General features: G+C 39.7%; 1 protein-coding gene across 1 annotated transcript; it reads left to right on the top strand.

The window, feature by feature from the left end:
* Positions 1-1,306: 1,306 nt before the first annotated feature.
* thumpd1 (THUMP domain containing 1) lies at positions 1,307-4,475 on the top strand. The gene is made up of 5 exons (XM_087785170.1): positions 1,307-1,799; positions 3,380-3,542; positions 3,618-3,703; positions 3,766-3,928; positions 3,995-4,475. Exons 1-5 carry the CDS (start codon positions 1,593-1,595, stop codon positions 4,321-4,323), a joined length of 948 nt encoding a protein of 315 aa, XP_087641296.1. The 5' UTR covers positions 1,307-1,592; the 3' UTR covers positions 4,324-4,475.
* Positions 4,476-15,885: the final 11,410 nt, after the last annotated feature.

The raw sequence follows: 15,885 nt of genomic DNA, 5'->3' as shown, positions 1-15,885 counted from the left end.
CAGCTTAATTTTACTTGATCTGTTATTGTTTGAAGTAACATTTTTACTTTGAAATATACTCATTAACTTCTATTCGTTTTTTACTTGAATCATTACAGGTTTTTTTTTTTACTAATCAAAGAAACAAGCAACATAGGCAATAATAATATTAGTTATGTCTTTATTCTTCCCACATTGGGAAAATGTTAAGTTGTCACAGCAGCTCACGAAACAATCGATGTACAAACGCATTCTAAGAAAGTACACACATTTAAAATAATAGCGAAAAATAATATAAAATAAACAACAATAAAACTGGAAGTTTCAACACAAATTCAAAACATGTTTTTTTCTATTATTATTATTTTAATATTAAATTAACATGCGGCGAGAGGTAAAGAAAAATACCAGTAATAATTAAGGCAGGGGGTCGGAAATTAAATTTCCTCTGGGGCCACATTATATACTGTGACTGTTGTGAGGGGCCGTCAATCCAAAGGAGCAAAGAGCTAAAATATGACAGAAAAACTTTAAAAAAACAAAGCAAGTAAGAATAGTTAAGCAAGAAATATCAGCATAAAATAAACCTTTATGGCACTTTTATAAACCTTTCATGTAAAAGAAACTGATGGGAAAATAACTTATTTCTCTGAATATGATGTCAATAATTTTCATGGGCAAGAAATTTTCATAAAAGTAAAAACAAAAAAATCAGAAATGAATATATATATATATATATATATATATATATATATATATATTTAGACTAGAGTTTATACAATAATAAACGCAATATTAAATTGTAAGCTGTCGGAAAGAACGTTCTACTCTGACCTCTCGAGGGCAGTAAGAATATAATTGAGTAAGAATAAGAAAGAAAGAAATATCAGCATAAAATAAACCTGGCACTTTTATAAACCTTTCATGTAAAAGAAACTGAAGGGAAAATAACTTATTTCTCTAAATATGTCATAATTTCCATGGGCAAGAAATTTTCAAAAAATATAGAGAGAGAGAGAGAGAGAGAGAGTTTATACAATAATAAACGCAATATTAAATTGTAAGCTGTCGGAAAGAATGTTCTACTCTGACCTTTGACATGAATAGTCAAAGGGCCACACTTTGCCCAGGTGTGAATTAAGGTGACTACAGAAAACCAGGACTGTATATTAATACTGCACTTTTTTTAAAAATACATAATCTTCGTCTTCCTTTTCTTTTTACACTTTGTTTTATTTAAAATAAAATAAAAATGCAATCGCGCTTCGGAAAGCTGTTATCGCGAGATCCCGCGTGAGTCTGTCCCTCTTCGCTTGCCGTACTCGACTTCACTCAAACGTGTTGGTCAGAATTAGATCTTTTTATTGGAACTCATTTAAAAGATAATAACAATAATATTGTTCCCCTGAGTTTTTTATTAACTATTTTTAATTTAGTTCGGTGTCCTCGTCGCTGTTTTTAAGCTCGCACTGACGGAGGAACCAAAACAAGACGCAGTTGTCGAGCACGTTTTGTTTGGATCGTGTTGTCGAGTTTTTAGTCTTTAAGTCTTTAAGTCTAGAGTTTTAGGTCTTAAGTCTTGAGTCTTGTTCACGTCGCAGAGACTCGTCAACATGTCGGAGACGCAGACCGAGTCTCGGAAGCGCCACAAGAAGTGGCACGGCGGCGGCGGTCAGTTCAAGCGGGGCCGGGGCTCCCGGGAGCTGGAGGTGGGCATGAAGGGGGTCCTGCTCACCTGCAACATGAACCAGAAGAAGTGCACCGCCGAGGCCTACGACCTGCTCAACGAGTACGCGGACCAGCTGTTCGGACCCCAGGGGGTGAGACACGTGTTTTTTATTCTTAATTTAAACTCGTACTTTTACAATTTTTACTTTGCTTGAACTATTATGAAATGTATTTATTTTTTTAAATACATTCTAAAAGTCATCAAGGGCCACATTACATTCTTGCTGTGTCTCAAATCGCATACTTCTCTCAGTATACTAGAAGTTAGTATGCATCAGGATAGTGTACGTACTAACTAGTAACTAATTCTCCACAGATAGTATGTCTCAAATCAAACTCTGCTGCTACACACTAACAGGAAATGACGTGACAGCTTCTTCTTCTACTACTATTTAACGATGGTTGCAACCAGTTGTTTGAACGCTATCGCCACCTGCTGGCAGCACGTTTGGCAAGAAGAAATAAAGAAAAAATGTGAGATATTTACGCTGGTATCGGCAGCGAAGTCGTGTTTATCCTCCTGCTGCGGAAAAAACACCTGTAAGTGTATATATATATATATATATATATATAAAAATGACGTTCAGGGCCGGGTCTAGACAGGCATGTATGAGGGGGCAGCCACAAATTTTGAGGGGGCATTGTGCTGTTACTTACTTACTTACATGTAAGTTTGAGGGGGCACAACATTTATTTGAGGGGGACAGGCCCCCTCTTGCCCCTGCCTAGACCCGGCCCTGATGACGTTACTTCTGTTTACAACGTCACTAAGACGGAGCCATTTAGGGTAGATGGTGTCCATCGAACCATACTCAGTTTTGTGGGCGTTTTAGTGACTAAATTTCGCATACTAAGAATTGAGACTTGCGCACTAAAATGACTAACTTTGAGTACGCAAGTATGCGATTTGAGACACAGCATCTGTGCATGTTGTTAGGGGCCGTCAAGCAAAAAGAAAGACGAAAAAATCCCTAAAAAAAGGACATGCGTCATTAAACCGTGACATTTTTTAAGATAAATAAACTGCTATTTTATTCTCGTATAGATGCATTTAAAAAAAAATAATTTCTTCAATTAACTTAAATTAAAGTAAAAAATGTTTTCATTGATTAATATATACACAAAAAAATTACACACAAAAAGGAGGGAAGTGTTATGTAAAAATGTAAGTGAATAATAAATACAAAATACATTTGTTAATGCAATACATGGTAATACTTTGACATTACGAGGTCCGCATAAATGTTCTATACAGTTTTTGGATGACGTCACAAGCGCCTGTGCGTCTCCGTCACTAAAATAGTTGAACTTCACTTCAGCCATAAAAGGATTTAAGTTATTCATTCATTTATTTTAGTATATTAGTTAGAATGAAGACATTTGTTTGTAAACACCACAGAATTATTAACCAGGTTATTCAATCTTTTTGGGGGGTTTTATACCTGCTAAACTCACACAATTTACTTTTAAAATAAAAAAACATTTAGGAAAAGTTTCCACTCCAAGCTTTACAGAAACAAAAAACATTCTAGTTCAAAAATAAAAGGACAAAACAATCGAATATTTTCTGCCTATTATCTTACAATAGATATTGATATTAAGTTGAATTACCATGAAGTAAATCTACTGGTCGTTGAGACTCGAAATTGAGATGTTGGTTCTTCGACGACAGGACACTGAAGGCAGCGCCGGCTGCGAGGAGTTCGAGGAGGAAGATGTCGACGTGGCCCTGAAGAAAGAAGTCGCTCAGCTGAAGTCCACGAAGCAGGAACCGCGTTTCAAGGCCATGGACAGTGGAGCCAACAACATCGTCTTCATCCGGACCCACGACATCGGTGAACCACCTCAAAGCTACTCCCTTTCTTTTCCTCATCCCTCCCTCCTTAGTTACGCTTTTATTCTTCTTGCAGATTCGGACAAGCTGATCCATCACATCTTCTCCGACCTTCTGGTGACCAAGAAGAAGAAGACCCGCCACGTGCTCCGGATGTTACCGGTACGGATCCTGGTCTCCGTTGAGAAGAATTCTTTTGATTGATGTGCGATGTTTGACACCAGGTGACCGGGACGTGTCGCGCCTACATGGAGGACATAGTCAAGTTCATGACGGACTTCCTGCAGCCTTGGTTCCAGGAGCCCAACCACGCCACCTACAAGATCGCCTTCAAGGCCCGCAACAGCACGCACAGCAAGAGGGACGACGTCCTGAACACGGTCGCAGGTGGAGCCCCCGTGGTCGGGATCTCGCCGGGTCTTTCCCCGACTCACCATTTTTTTTTTTTTACAGGTCTCGTGGGGAGGATGAACCCCCAAAACAAAGTGAACTTGTCGAACCCAGAGCTGACCATCATCATGGAGGTCATCAAGACGGTGTGCTGCGTCAGCGTGGTCAAAGACTTTATGGCGTTCAGGAAGTACAACATCCAGGAGTTGGTCAAAGACCCCACCGAGGCCCCGAGCAGGTGCGAGGAAGACCCCAAGCCGTCGGAAGCGAAGCCCGACGGAGGTGAAGTCGAGTCGGAAGTGAAGGCGGAAGATGCCGCGGCATCTGAGGATCTGTTGGTGGAGAACGGAAACAAACGGGCGGAGAAAGAAGAGGCTCCAAAAGACCAATAGGTCACAACTTTTAGTTCCATGTTTGAAATTTTATTTTGTTTTTAAGATTTTTTTTTTTTTTTTTTTCCTTCTTACTTTTTACTTGGTGTAAAGAAATGTTTTGGGAAGAATCATTTCATATACATGTGTAAATAAAGTCTGGTCTGTAGCGACAGGTTTTGTGTCCTTTGTTACAGAAATGGCCAAATGTTTGATATTTTGCTAGAAAAGCAGAAGAAAACACAGAGATTGTTGTTATAAACGTAACTTAATAAGACGCAGCAGACGATCAGATCAATGTCGCAACTGCACATGATAGAAAACCTGTTGTTAAAACAGTCTTCATCTCTAAACTTTTGAATACTAAGATTTGAGAGTAAATGTGGAAAGAAAAAAATATTAAAAAATGAAAGAATATATATGTATCTGTCTATCGATATAACAATGGCGGCCTGCGATAGGCTCCGCCCAACCCGGCGGTCACGACATAATATGACGACTTATTGTCGTGAACAAGCAATTCTTGTTTGTGAAAAACTAGTCGAGACACAACGTTAAACAATAGAGACGAACGAAAACGTGTTTTATTAAAAAATAAATTAAAAAAACTGCATTAAATTCTGATTGACAGACACGGACAAACGTGTGTTGCGTTCAATAACGCAGGAAAGGCTACGGTGCGTTCAACGACGCGGACAAATACACTAAAACGTTTCTCCGTTTTGAAGTTATTACTTAATAAAGTTCTCGTCTGAAATATCGCCAAACGAGATAACGGTTTAATTTAAACATTCAGACATCACTCTGGTGCAGGTGTCCTCCCCTAGAAGCCCTAAATCAGTTAAGAACCTACATGTTAATAAACAAAATAAATATTTATGTAAACATGGTGAGAGTTACTTCTGCATTTAGATGTTTTTCTAATGTGTACATTAAGCAGCAAACCTTATTTTTATTATTCGTTTTTAATGTGCAAAACGGGAGTTTGAGGGCTGAGTTTGAAATTTACTTGAGTCCTTGAATGCAACTTGTGTTTTTGTGACCAATCAGAGCAGAGTGGGCGTGGTAACTTGGACGAGATAGCGCATTTTAAGTGGGCGGGGCTTAAGCGTATTTTCTAATGTAAATATCTTTATTAAATGAGAGTTTTGTGTAAAAAGAAACATACTGATGAGAATAATAGAGTATAATAGAGATCCTAGAACAATTTAAGACACACTTAAATCAGCACATTAGGTGCCCTTTAAGAAATGAAAATCAACCGTTAAGGACCACAAACCGTGTCTGCTTTTGTCAGTTTGAAATATATTAAAAAAAAACGTCTTCAGGCTTACAACAATTTAACCAGAAACATTTTTGTGGTGTTAGCAAAAAAAAATATTCTGTGTAAAATTGTCATATTGCTTGGTTTAAAAAAAAAAAAAAAGTCTGGCTGAAACTGATGTTATTATCAAACCAATACTCTTAATAATAAAATCACTAAGACGTTTTTTCTCAAAATATGTTTTAGCTAGTAATTGTCTTTCAAAGGAGCACCTCAGGGGACAGTACTGGCCGCTCTCCTATTCACCCTATACACTTCAGACTTCTGCTACAACTCCGAGCTGAGTGTTTTTGATGGTACTTCTCTCTAAAGAACACCAGGAAAAGTTAAAACAACAAAAAATGGTATATTTATCATTTAAAGGTGTATTTTTAATACATTTTGACATTTCCGTGAGTTGTTGAAATGGACCAGTGTGACAGACAAATAAGAAAGTAATATTTTCTTTTCTGAGCTGACACAAAAAAACTTTTTTTGGAGCTTAGAAAAACACAAAAAACTACCTGCTTAAAGGATCTTATTCTCTGAATTGTTCTCAGCGCGGTGACCGCGAAGTCAATGTATTCAGCCGTGAAAATTAAAAACTATAATGAGTCATACAATGAAGTCGGTCGTGTGTTTTTCCAAAACACACACACACACATCCTGCTCATTACACTTGTCGTGACCCTGCGCTCGTTATCTCCACATGTTTGCGGGTGAAAATACTGCATCACGAGCAGCAGCAGCCGCTCCGCTGACCTGCAGCACAGAGTCGGGAATAAATAATTGCAAGTTCTGCCGAATGTGTTATTAGAGCCATTTCACCGTGTTACTGTCTCGGCGGCAGCATCTTAATGACTCCTGCGCCGGCAGGTGGGCTCCCTGCAGGTGATGGAACCCATAATCCTGCAGTAAATAATTCACCTGCATGAGACGCCTCCCGAAGACAAACTGTCACGATACGTGTTGACAAATATACGTTTTAATTGCTCCCAGAGACATCCTTAATAAAAAAAAAAACTCCACTCACAAGATTGCTCAAGTTTAAATGTCACAGGCCCGGTTGAAAACGCTGACCACGTGCACGCGTGCGTGCACTCCCCCGGGGTCAGGATTAGCATAAACTAGCGGGGCTCCATATCTGACCTTTATGAGAGGATAAGTCGGGGTCTCCAGGGTCTCATTTGTCGCACTTTAACCAGACAATGGACACGAGCCGCGACACACTGCAGCTCCGTGCTCACAGAATGTTGGGATTTTTATTGGTTCTTTTTCCAAACAATCCACTTGTGCTGCAGCTTTGCTTTTCCAACTTCCAAACTGAAATAATTTCAATTTATTGTTGACTTGTGCCATCATTACGGATCCGATTCCAAATATAACGTGGTAACACGGGTCATTAAATTGAACAGTCCCAGTGGTCCATGAGCTTCAATCCCTCTTGACAATCCTCTCAGTAACGGTGACCTGAGCAGCTCCCGTCATGCTTTGCCGCCCAGTCAAACTATAGCGACATAATGCTGAAATTAAATACAGTGTTGAAGCGGCCAATCAGCTGTCACTTAATAGATAATAGGGTAGAAAGGCATCATGGGAGTTCACTGTTTTGTTGCAACATGATTCAGGGTGGTGTGGTAGTTAGTGCCTCCCACTAAGGTCTGTGTGAATAAAGTACTATAATACAGTTCAATGTGTAGTATTGTGTGTGCAGAGAATGGAACCATGATATGATGAAAGACAACTGTGTGGCTTTTCCTTTGTAACAGTTGACCTTTCCGTCATGTTTCGTGCAGTTATTAGCTCAATACAAAAGTCGTCCACTTTTTATCGGTTTACTCTAAAATAAAATGTCATGAATATGTTTTAATAACCTTTAAATAAAACTTAGGCACCACATTTATCTCTTATAAAGAACCTCCATATCACGTAACTAGCCTCATTAGCTGCTGTGATTTTCCTTTTCTTTTTAATCAATAATTTCAGGTGATATTTCATAAACATTTTGTAACAACTCCTGTGTTCACCTTGAACCAAAAACAACACAAAGGATACCACAAAACATTTGTTTTTGGGCCTTCAGGTCACCTTTACCCAGAGACAACACACTTCAATATATATATATATTGAAGTGTGTTTCTAAGCATGTATATATAATGTTATTATTGCTTATCAAAGGACAAATAAATGATATCAAACAAATATGTTTCAATTTTTATCCCACAGAAATACAAAGATTGAAGGATGTATTTTTATTAATGTATTGAATAAAAAGTGGTTTTAAAAAAACATTGATGCTACATTTAAGTGCGTAAGAATGACTCAAAGGGATTTATATTTAGAATTGTATTAAAACACACATTCTGTCATTTAAAAAAACTCTAAATAAACATTACATTACATAAAGTTCACAAACAGTATTTGAGAAATCCTGACACAACTGGTACTATCTTTGCCGTTTTTGTAAAAAAAAGTATTCAAATCTGTCGCAAAAACAACAGTTTTATTAAACTCAATCAAAATGTTCGCCACATCGTTCGGTCTTGGCTCCGCCGTCGCCCGCGAACAAATGAACGACCACATGAACCCTCACGTCCGAGGGAAGTAATTACCAGCTGTAGCATCACCTCGTGCAGCCTCTCCAGACACCAACCCTGTCAACAGATGCACAACACAATCATTTATTTACATCCATTGTTAGAGTGCTGGGAATACATTCCAAGAGTGTGTGTGTGTGTGTGTCTTAGTGTGTGTGTGTGTGCTTCAATAATGAGAAACGCTTATCACGCCTCGACAGCCTCGCGACGAGCCGCCATTACGGTCCGACAATCCTACAGGTAGTTGAACTTATTTGTGGCCGAATCATTGAAAACAACAGCAGCTCAGGGATTACGGCGTCGATGAGGATTATAGAAAGTCATTAGTGCAGCGGAACCAGAGTTTCTTGTCGAGATGGTGGAAGGAAAACACCTGGACAGGAGGAGAGTAACTTTGGCGAAGGAACGTTTGTTGATGGAGATGCAGCGCAGAAATGTTTCCAGTGCTTTACCCTTTCACTGGTCTGTCGTGTATTATGGGATGTTTTTCATTTGTTTCAAATGTTGAATCTTCCTCTCCAAGATGCAGTGAGTCCCTCGTCATGTTTTTGAACGTATTACTTCATAAAATTGCACTGAAATCTTGGCGAAGGAGAGGTTATGAGAGTCCATTATGATGTAACAATGGCTTCACTCCTCCTCCAGCCAGCTGTAATCACGCCCCGCTTTGTTTATACAACGAGTCAAAAATGTCTGCAATAGAAGAGTTGTTAAAGAAAATCTAATTCAAATAAATACTTCCACTACTATTGTAGAGGACAGGAGAATTAAGTGTGGATTGTTGAATATCCGATCCCTGTCCTCAAAAGCTGCACTAATTAATGAACTCATATCAGATAAAACCATTGACTTATTAACTTAAACCTGTTTATAGATGATTACGTATCTTTAAATGAATAAACACCACCCAGCCACACTAACTTTAACGCCCCTCGACGCTCTGGTCGAGGAGGTGGAGTCGCAGCCATCATCAACTCATGTCTGTCAACCTTTACTAGACCACAATGTGATTTCAACTCTTTTGAAAGTATTATACTTAGCGTATCTAATACAACCTTGAGATCAGGTCAGTCACTTCTCTTTGTTGGAGTCTATCGTCCCCCTGGACCTTATTCTGAATTCTTGTCTGAGTTCCCGGAGTTCCTGACCAGCCTGGTGCTTAAATCCGATAAAGTGATTATTGTTGGTGACTTTAACACCCATGTTGATATGGTCCATGATAGCTTAGCTAACAGGTTTAACTCTATCCTGGAGTCATTTGGTTTTTCTCAGTATGTACATGAACCGACTCACTGTTTTAAGCACACATTAGATCTTGTCCTAGCATACAGACTTGAAATTAAAAATGTTATTGTCTCTCCTCAGAATTCATTCTTTCTGACCATCAATTAATAACATCTCAAAAGATGTCTGTCTGAAAGAGCCGTTAGCCAAGTTTATGGAAACAATTCCCTCAGTGCTCAGTAAAATGCCTCAGTGTGTCAAGAAACTCTACCCACCTTGACATTGATAACTTTGTGGGCAGTTTTACAGACTTGTTGCATAATACGCTTGACTTAATTGCACCACTAACTCAAAAGACTGTTAACAGAAGTAGTCTTGCTCCCTGGTCTTCTCAGGAAACACGTAAATTAAAACAGGATTCTAGACGACTAGAGAAGAAATGGCGTTCATCAAAACATAATGAATTCTACCAGGACTGGCAGGATAAGTTAAAAATATACAAGGCATCTCTTCGGAAAGCCAGAGCCAGCTATTACTCATCACTTATAGAAGCAAATAAGATTAACCCCAAGTTCTTATTCAGCACTATAGCCAGGCTGACACGGAGCCATCAGTCCATTGAGCAGTCCATCAGTCCATCAGTCCATCAGTCCATCAGTCCATCAGTCCATCAGTCCATCAGTCCATCAGTCCATCAGTCCATCAGTCCATCAGTCCATCAGTCCATCAGTCCATCAGTCCATCAGTCCATCCCTTCTCATCTCAGCAGCAGTGACTTCATGAACTTTTTTAATGAAAAAATTGTAACTATCAGAGGAAAGATTTAAGACCTCCTAGATTCTTCTAATACAACCAGTGCAGCCTCACCGGACACAGACACTATGACTGATACATATTTTGACTCCTTTCTACCAGTGAGTCCTCGACAGCTGTCCCAGGTTGTTTCCTCCTCAAAGTCCACAACATGTCTTCTCGATCCTATTCCCACATGGCTACTTAAAGAACTGTTCCCCTTACTTAGCACTTTCATACTTGACATTATTAACTTGTCAATAACATCAGGCTATGTGCCTCAGATTTTTAAAGTTGCAGTAATTAAACCTCTGCTTAAAAAAAACACTCTTGATCCAGAGGTTCTCACTAACTACAGGCCTATCTCTAATCTTATCTTCATTTCAAAACTTCTGGAGAAAGTGGTAACAAGTCAGCTCTGTGATTATCTCCAGGACAATGATCAATTCGAGGTGTTTCAGTCTGGTTTTAGGGAACACCACAGCACAGAGACCGCCCTGGTAAAAGTAAGTAACGAACTACTGATGGCCTCTGATCAGGGCCATGTTTCAGTTCTTGTTCTTCTAGATCTCAGTGCTGCATTTGACACTGTCGACCACCAAATCCTTCTACAGAGGCTAGGAAACCATATAGGCATACGTGGAACTGCACTTAACTTGTTTAAATCTTACCTGTCGGATAGAACGCACTATGTACATGTCAACCACCTCTCATCGACACACACTAAGGTGTCCCACAAGGTTCTGTTCTTGGTCCAATCCTATTCACAATCTATATGCTCCCACTAGACTTGATCAGAAGACACTCTATAAACTTTCACTGTTATGCTGATGACACACAACTTTACTTGTCAATGAAGCCTGATGACAGAAATCAGCTACAGAACTACAGTCCTGTATTACAGATATCAAGTCCTGGATGACCCAAAACTTCCTCCTACTGAACTCGGAAAAAACTGAGGTTTTACTAGTTGGTCCACAACATCTCAGACAATCATTAACTTATGATCTAGCTTTACATAATGGACTACCACAAATCTCTAAATGTAGATTTGAAGCCAGGGCCTTGAGTTTTCAAGCCCCTCTGCTGTGGAACCAACTACCGGCTTCAGTCAGGAGGGCAGACACCCTCTCTTTGTTTAAAAACAATCTGAAAAACCTTATTTTTCGATAAAGCCTATAACTAACTTAACTGTTTATCTTAGCTGCTATAACTAACTTAACTATTTATCTTAGCTGCTATAGGCTGAGAATGCTGGAGGAGTTTTAGACACCGAGCTCTGTATATCCTTCTTTTCTGCCTTACATTCATCACCTGTGCAGTTTAAACACCTTTTTATTTCTCTCCCGGAGCCCCAGGGCTCCACCTCCAGAGCTGCTGCTGATCCAGGATCTTCACCACGTCATCAGATCCCGAGTTCTCTCCAGCACCTCCATGGACTCTCCTACACTCTCCTCTTTTTTTCCCTCTCACTATATCCTCCCTCACTCTTCTCCTTATCCATCTGTTTACCCCCCCATCCTTCCTCCCAGCCGGTCAAAGCCCGTTAACAATGAGTCTGGTTCCGCTCGAGTTTTCTGCCTTCTAAAAGGAAGTTTTTCCTCGCCATAGCTCACTGCACAGTGTTTCGCTTCTTGCTCTTTGTTGAATTGCTGGGATCTGTTTTTCCTTAATCAACTATAGTCTTACTTCAACTGTAAAGTGTCTTGAGATAACGTTGTTATGATAAGACACTTTAAATAAAATTGAATTGAATTATTATTAATTATTATTAATTATTGAAAATACAATCCCTTAAAGTGCAAAAATAATTTATCATTACAAGCATAAAAAAGAATAGGCTAGACCTTTAAAAGACACATTTAAAATCACAAGCTTACACACACACACAGGTACATGCACACATACACACACACACACACACACACTGTAGCAGCTTAAGGAGACAGAACAAAAAACAGTAGATTGCACAGAACATTGAACGTTAGAAACAGTGCAGAACATTTCCTGGTCTGGAAAAGCACTATATAAATACAAATTACTTACTTACTTACATTTGGTGATTATAATAAAACGGTGGTGTTGAGCGCATGTACTTTGCATGTCATTACTATAACACAGATGGTTAATGGGTAAAAGTATTTGTGGTGTTAAGCAGTGTTACGGCCTTTGGATAAAAAACTGTTCTTAAGTCTATTAGTCAGAGCATTTAGAGACCTGAAGCTTCTGCCTGCGGGGGCTACAGTTCAAGTGTTGGTGACCTGAGTGGGACGAATCCTTCAGAATGTTATTAGCCCTACTAAGACAGCGAGAGCTGTACAGTTCTTCCAGGGTCGAAACTTTATTGATCCCTCAGGAGGTCTCCTTCGGGAAATTGTTTTTTTTCCAAATTATCCACAGCAAATACAGCAATTTTTCATAAAAAATAAACCAAATAAAATAAGAACAACAATAATCAATAAGTGAGCAACCAGTGATCTTTTGGGTCAGATTGTTCTTCCTGAGAACTCTCAGGAAGAACAGCCTCTGTTGTGCTTTCTTGATGGTGGTTGTGGTGTTAATGTTCCAAGTTCAGTCCTCCTGTATATGCCCACTGAGAAACCAATAATCCCATGACCCTCTCCACCTGTTTTCCCACCGATGAAAAGGGGTGTAGTGTCTGTTTTGGCTTTCCTCCTGAAGTCTATGACCAGCTCCTTGGTCTGGGAGGTGTTCAGAACCAGGTTATTGTCTGAGCGCCACATCATTGACAGCTGCTCCTCCTCAACCCGGGATGCAGACTCATATTCCCCCAGAGATGAGTCTGCACAACTGTGGTATCATCAGCCAACTTGATGATGGCGTTGCCGGAGTGTGCAGGGGGGGGGGGGGCAGTCATGCGTGCAGAGGGTGTAGAGAAGGGGGCTCAGCACACAGCCCCGAGGCGAGATGATGTTGAGGCGAAGGACTGTGGAGATGTGGAGTTCTAGGAGCTGGCCGACAGGAAGTCCTTGATCCAAAGGCACACAGAGTTGGATATTCCAAGTTCTAAAAGTTTAGATGCTTGACTAGGCACAGCAGAGTGGGTGTGGTTATGGTCAAGAAGATTTAATCTCCAGAAAGACAAAGTGTAATCCTAACAAAATTGTTTAAAATATTTTACAACAACTGGTGTTGAACAGTTTTAATGGAATTGATATAAAATAATTCAATGTTGTCTTCTGAACCCTTGCGTTATCTCTGGGTCAAGGTGACCCGAAGGCCCCGAAACAAATGTTTTTGTGGTATCCCTTGTGTTACCTCTGGGTCAAGGTGACCCGAAGAGCCCCGAAAAAAACAAATTTGTTGTTCACCTTGACCCAGAGGCAACACAAGGGATACCTCTAGCACTTTGTTAGGGGCCAAGAATATTCCGCATGTTTGATCGTGTTGATGCAGCATTTTCACCAAAACAAATGCAAATAATGTGTTTGCTTTGCATGTTTTTGTCAGGGTTGAAGGTTGGATTCTTTATTTTTGATACCCCTGCTGGACTTTTTTTGTCATTACCTGCATTACATTTTTAGACAAAATTCATATTTTATTTTTCTTCTCTTTTTTTTTGCTTTTGGGTCAGCCCGGAAACTACCTTTCAAGTTTTACTAATTAAAGCACTATTTTATTTTAGCTGGACTTAATAAATCATTGTAGACGTATCTCTTAAAATCAGATTTTATTTTGGAGATTTTCTCAGTGATCTTAGTTTCCTGCTCTTTATGGTGAAAGTGAACTTAATGGTTGATTTACTCTATATTATCTATATTAATGTTGATGCGTTTGTGTGACTCTGTTTGATCGGTGGACTGACAACATTAAGTTTTCTTCGCACATTCTAACCGTATGAAGCACACAAGTCTAAGTGATGTGTGCATGTTTGTACCAAGAGTCCATAAAAACATGGAGAAACGAGACAAAGATTGACAGATATTCCAAATGTTGTAGCCTTTTGGTGTTTCAATATGGCTGAAGACACAAGCACTTACTCCTGTGTTGTTCTCAGTATTATCTTGATCTTTAAAGTTTGTACTTTTTTGAGTATTGTTTTGATTGTTTAAGCGCTTTGTGACCCTGGTCTCGAAAAGCGCTATATAAATAAATATTACTTACTTACTTACTTACTTGACTGCCAACAAAAATACTATGCAAGTATTGAAGTCTTGCTTAACGCTAAAAGGGTCACACTCCTGCAGTTCATACAAAACTCAGGGAGCAAGAATTCTAACTCCTCTAGTAGAAGAACTCACATTTCCCCGATCCTTAAAACTCTTCACTGGCTTCCAGTTTCTTTCAGGATCAACTTTAAAATTCTGGTTCTTACTTTCAGATCTATACATGGTCAGACCTTCCATCAGTGATCTGATCCAGACTTACACCCCAGCTCGGGCTCTGAGGTCTGTGGATCAGAATCTACTGATGGTTCCTGAACTTCCGGACCAGAGGAGAGAAATCCTTCCAGACTGTTGCTCCTAAGCTTTGGAACCATCTCTGTGTTTGATGATCTACTGACTCCTTCAAGAAACATCTTAAGACATTTTTATTTGTTCAGGCTTTTCCTTGATTTTCTGGAACTCCTGTTGTGTTCTCAGTTTTATCTTGATCTTTAAAGTATATATTTTATTCAGTATTGTTTTGATTCTTTGAGCGCTTTGTGACCCTGGTCTGGAAAAGCGCTCTATAAATATAAATTATTTACTTACTTACTTAATATAAAATGTATTCGGCTGAAAGATTTTGGCCCTCTGTTACATTAAGTTTCAAAGTAAACAGAAACAATAATGTCTGACATAATCCAACAACAAAAAAAGATTCAACTATATCAAAAAAGCATTGAAAATCAACTCCACATCCCTGTCGTACGGAGCAGGAGCCAGAAAACACAACTTCGATGACTATCATTAAACACAATGACAATAATTAAACTACTGTCTAATGGAACCAATCTGGGTTTAATCAGTAGTATCTGAACACACAAACCTACATCATTGAAAAGCTCGTTTTTTCCTGCCAAACAACAAATTATTTTGTGTTTTTATGGTTTAAAACCTACTTTATCCTTTAGTTAATCACCATTAAAGTGTTGGTTAGTTGTTGTGTAAGTTGCTTCTGTTCTCTTTTTAATAGTATTTTAGTTTTCAGCTGCTGCCGCCGGTGAATTGAGTGTGACAGTGAAACATGTGATTTTCAGCCGGATGACAGACAGACAGAAGGGCTCCCGGAGATACATACAACCCTAACAGGATTGGGAATGGTACCCAGCAGCTGTACGAGGGACCAGAGAAAAGAGAAGGGGATGAGAGTCAAAGTGGCAAGAAGGAGGGGCGACCAGGGCCGAGGAGGAGCGTCCCAGCATCTGTTTTTACAAGTGTTCGCGTAAGTTTGACAGGGAACATGCTTGCTGTAACAGCTCGGGCGACGAAGGAGGGGTCCGAGATGAATGAAGCTGCTTAAATGCATCATCAAACGGAGCTCGCACAGCAGGGGGCCTCGGCAGGCGATGGGTGGTGTTTGGTTCTCATCAAAAATCTGCAGGGTGGACGCGAGGAAGGAGCGACGTGTGGTCCGGTCGCGCCGCGAGCTCCTTGTTCAACATCCCCTTTTTTTTTCCAGACTGTCAGATACACCGTCCAGCCCGGGGGTCCCTTTGATGCT

Source organism: Callionymus lyra, chromosome 1, assembly GCF_982586985.1.
Source record: "Callionymus lyra chromosome 1, fCalLyr1.hap1.1, whole genome shotgun sequence".
Classification (NCBI taxonomy): domain Eukaryota; kingdom Metazoa; phylum Chordata; class Actinopteri; order Syngnathiformes; family Callionymidae; genus Callionymus; species Callionymus lyra.
This window is presented reverse-complemented; position numbering and strand designations above follow the sequence as displayed.

Coding starts and splice junctions, on each gene's coding strand:
- thumpd1 (XM_087785170.1), top strand. CDS start 1,593: ATGTCGGAGACGCAGACCGAGTCTCGGAAGCGCCACAAGAAGTGGCAC. Junction 1,800..3,379: donor AGCTGTTCGGACCCCAGGGG/GTGAGACACGTG, acceptor CTTCGACGACAG/GACACTGAAGGCAGCGCCGG. Junction 3,929..3,994: donor CGTCCTGAACACGGTCGCAG/GTGGAGCCCCCG, acceptor TTTTTTTTACAG/GTCTCGTGGGGAGGATGAAC.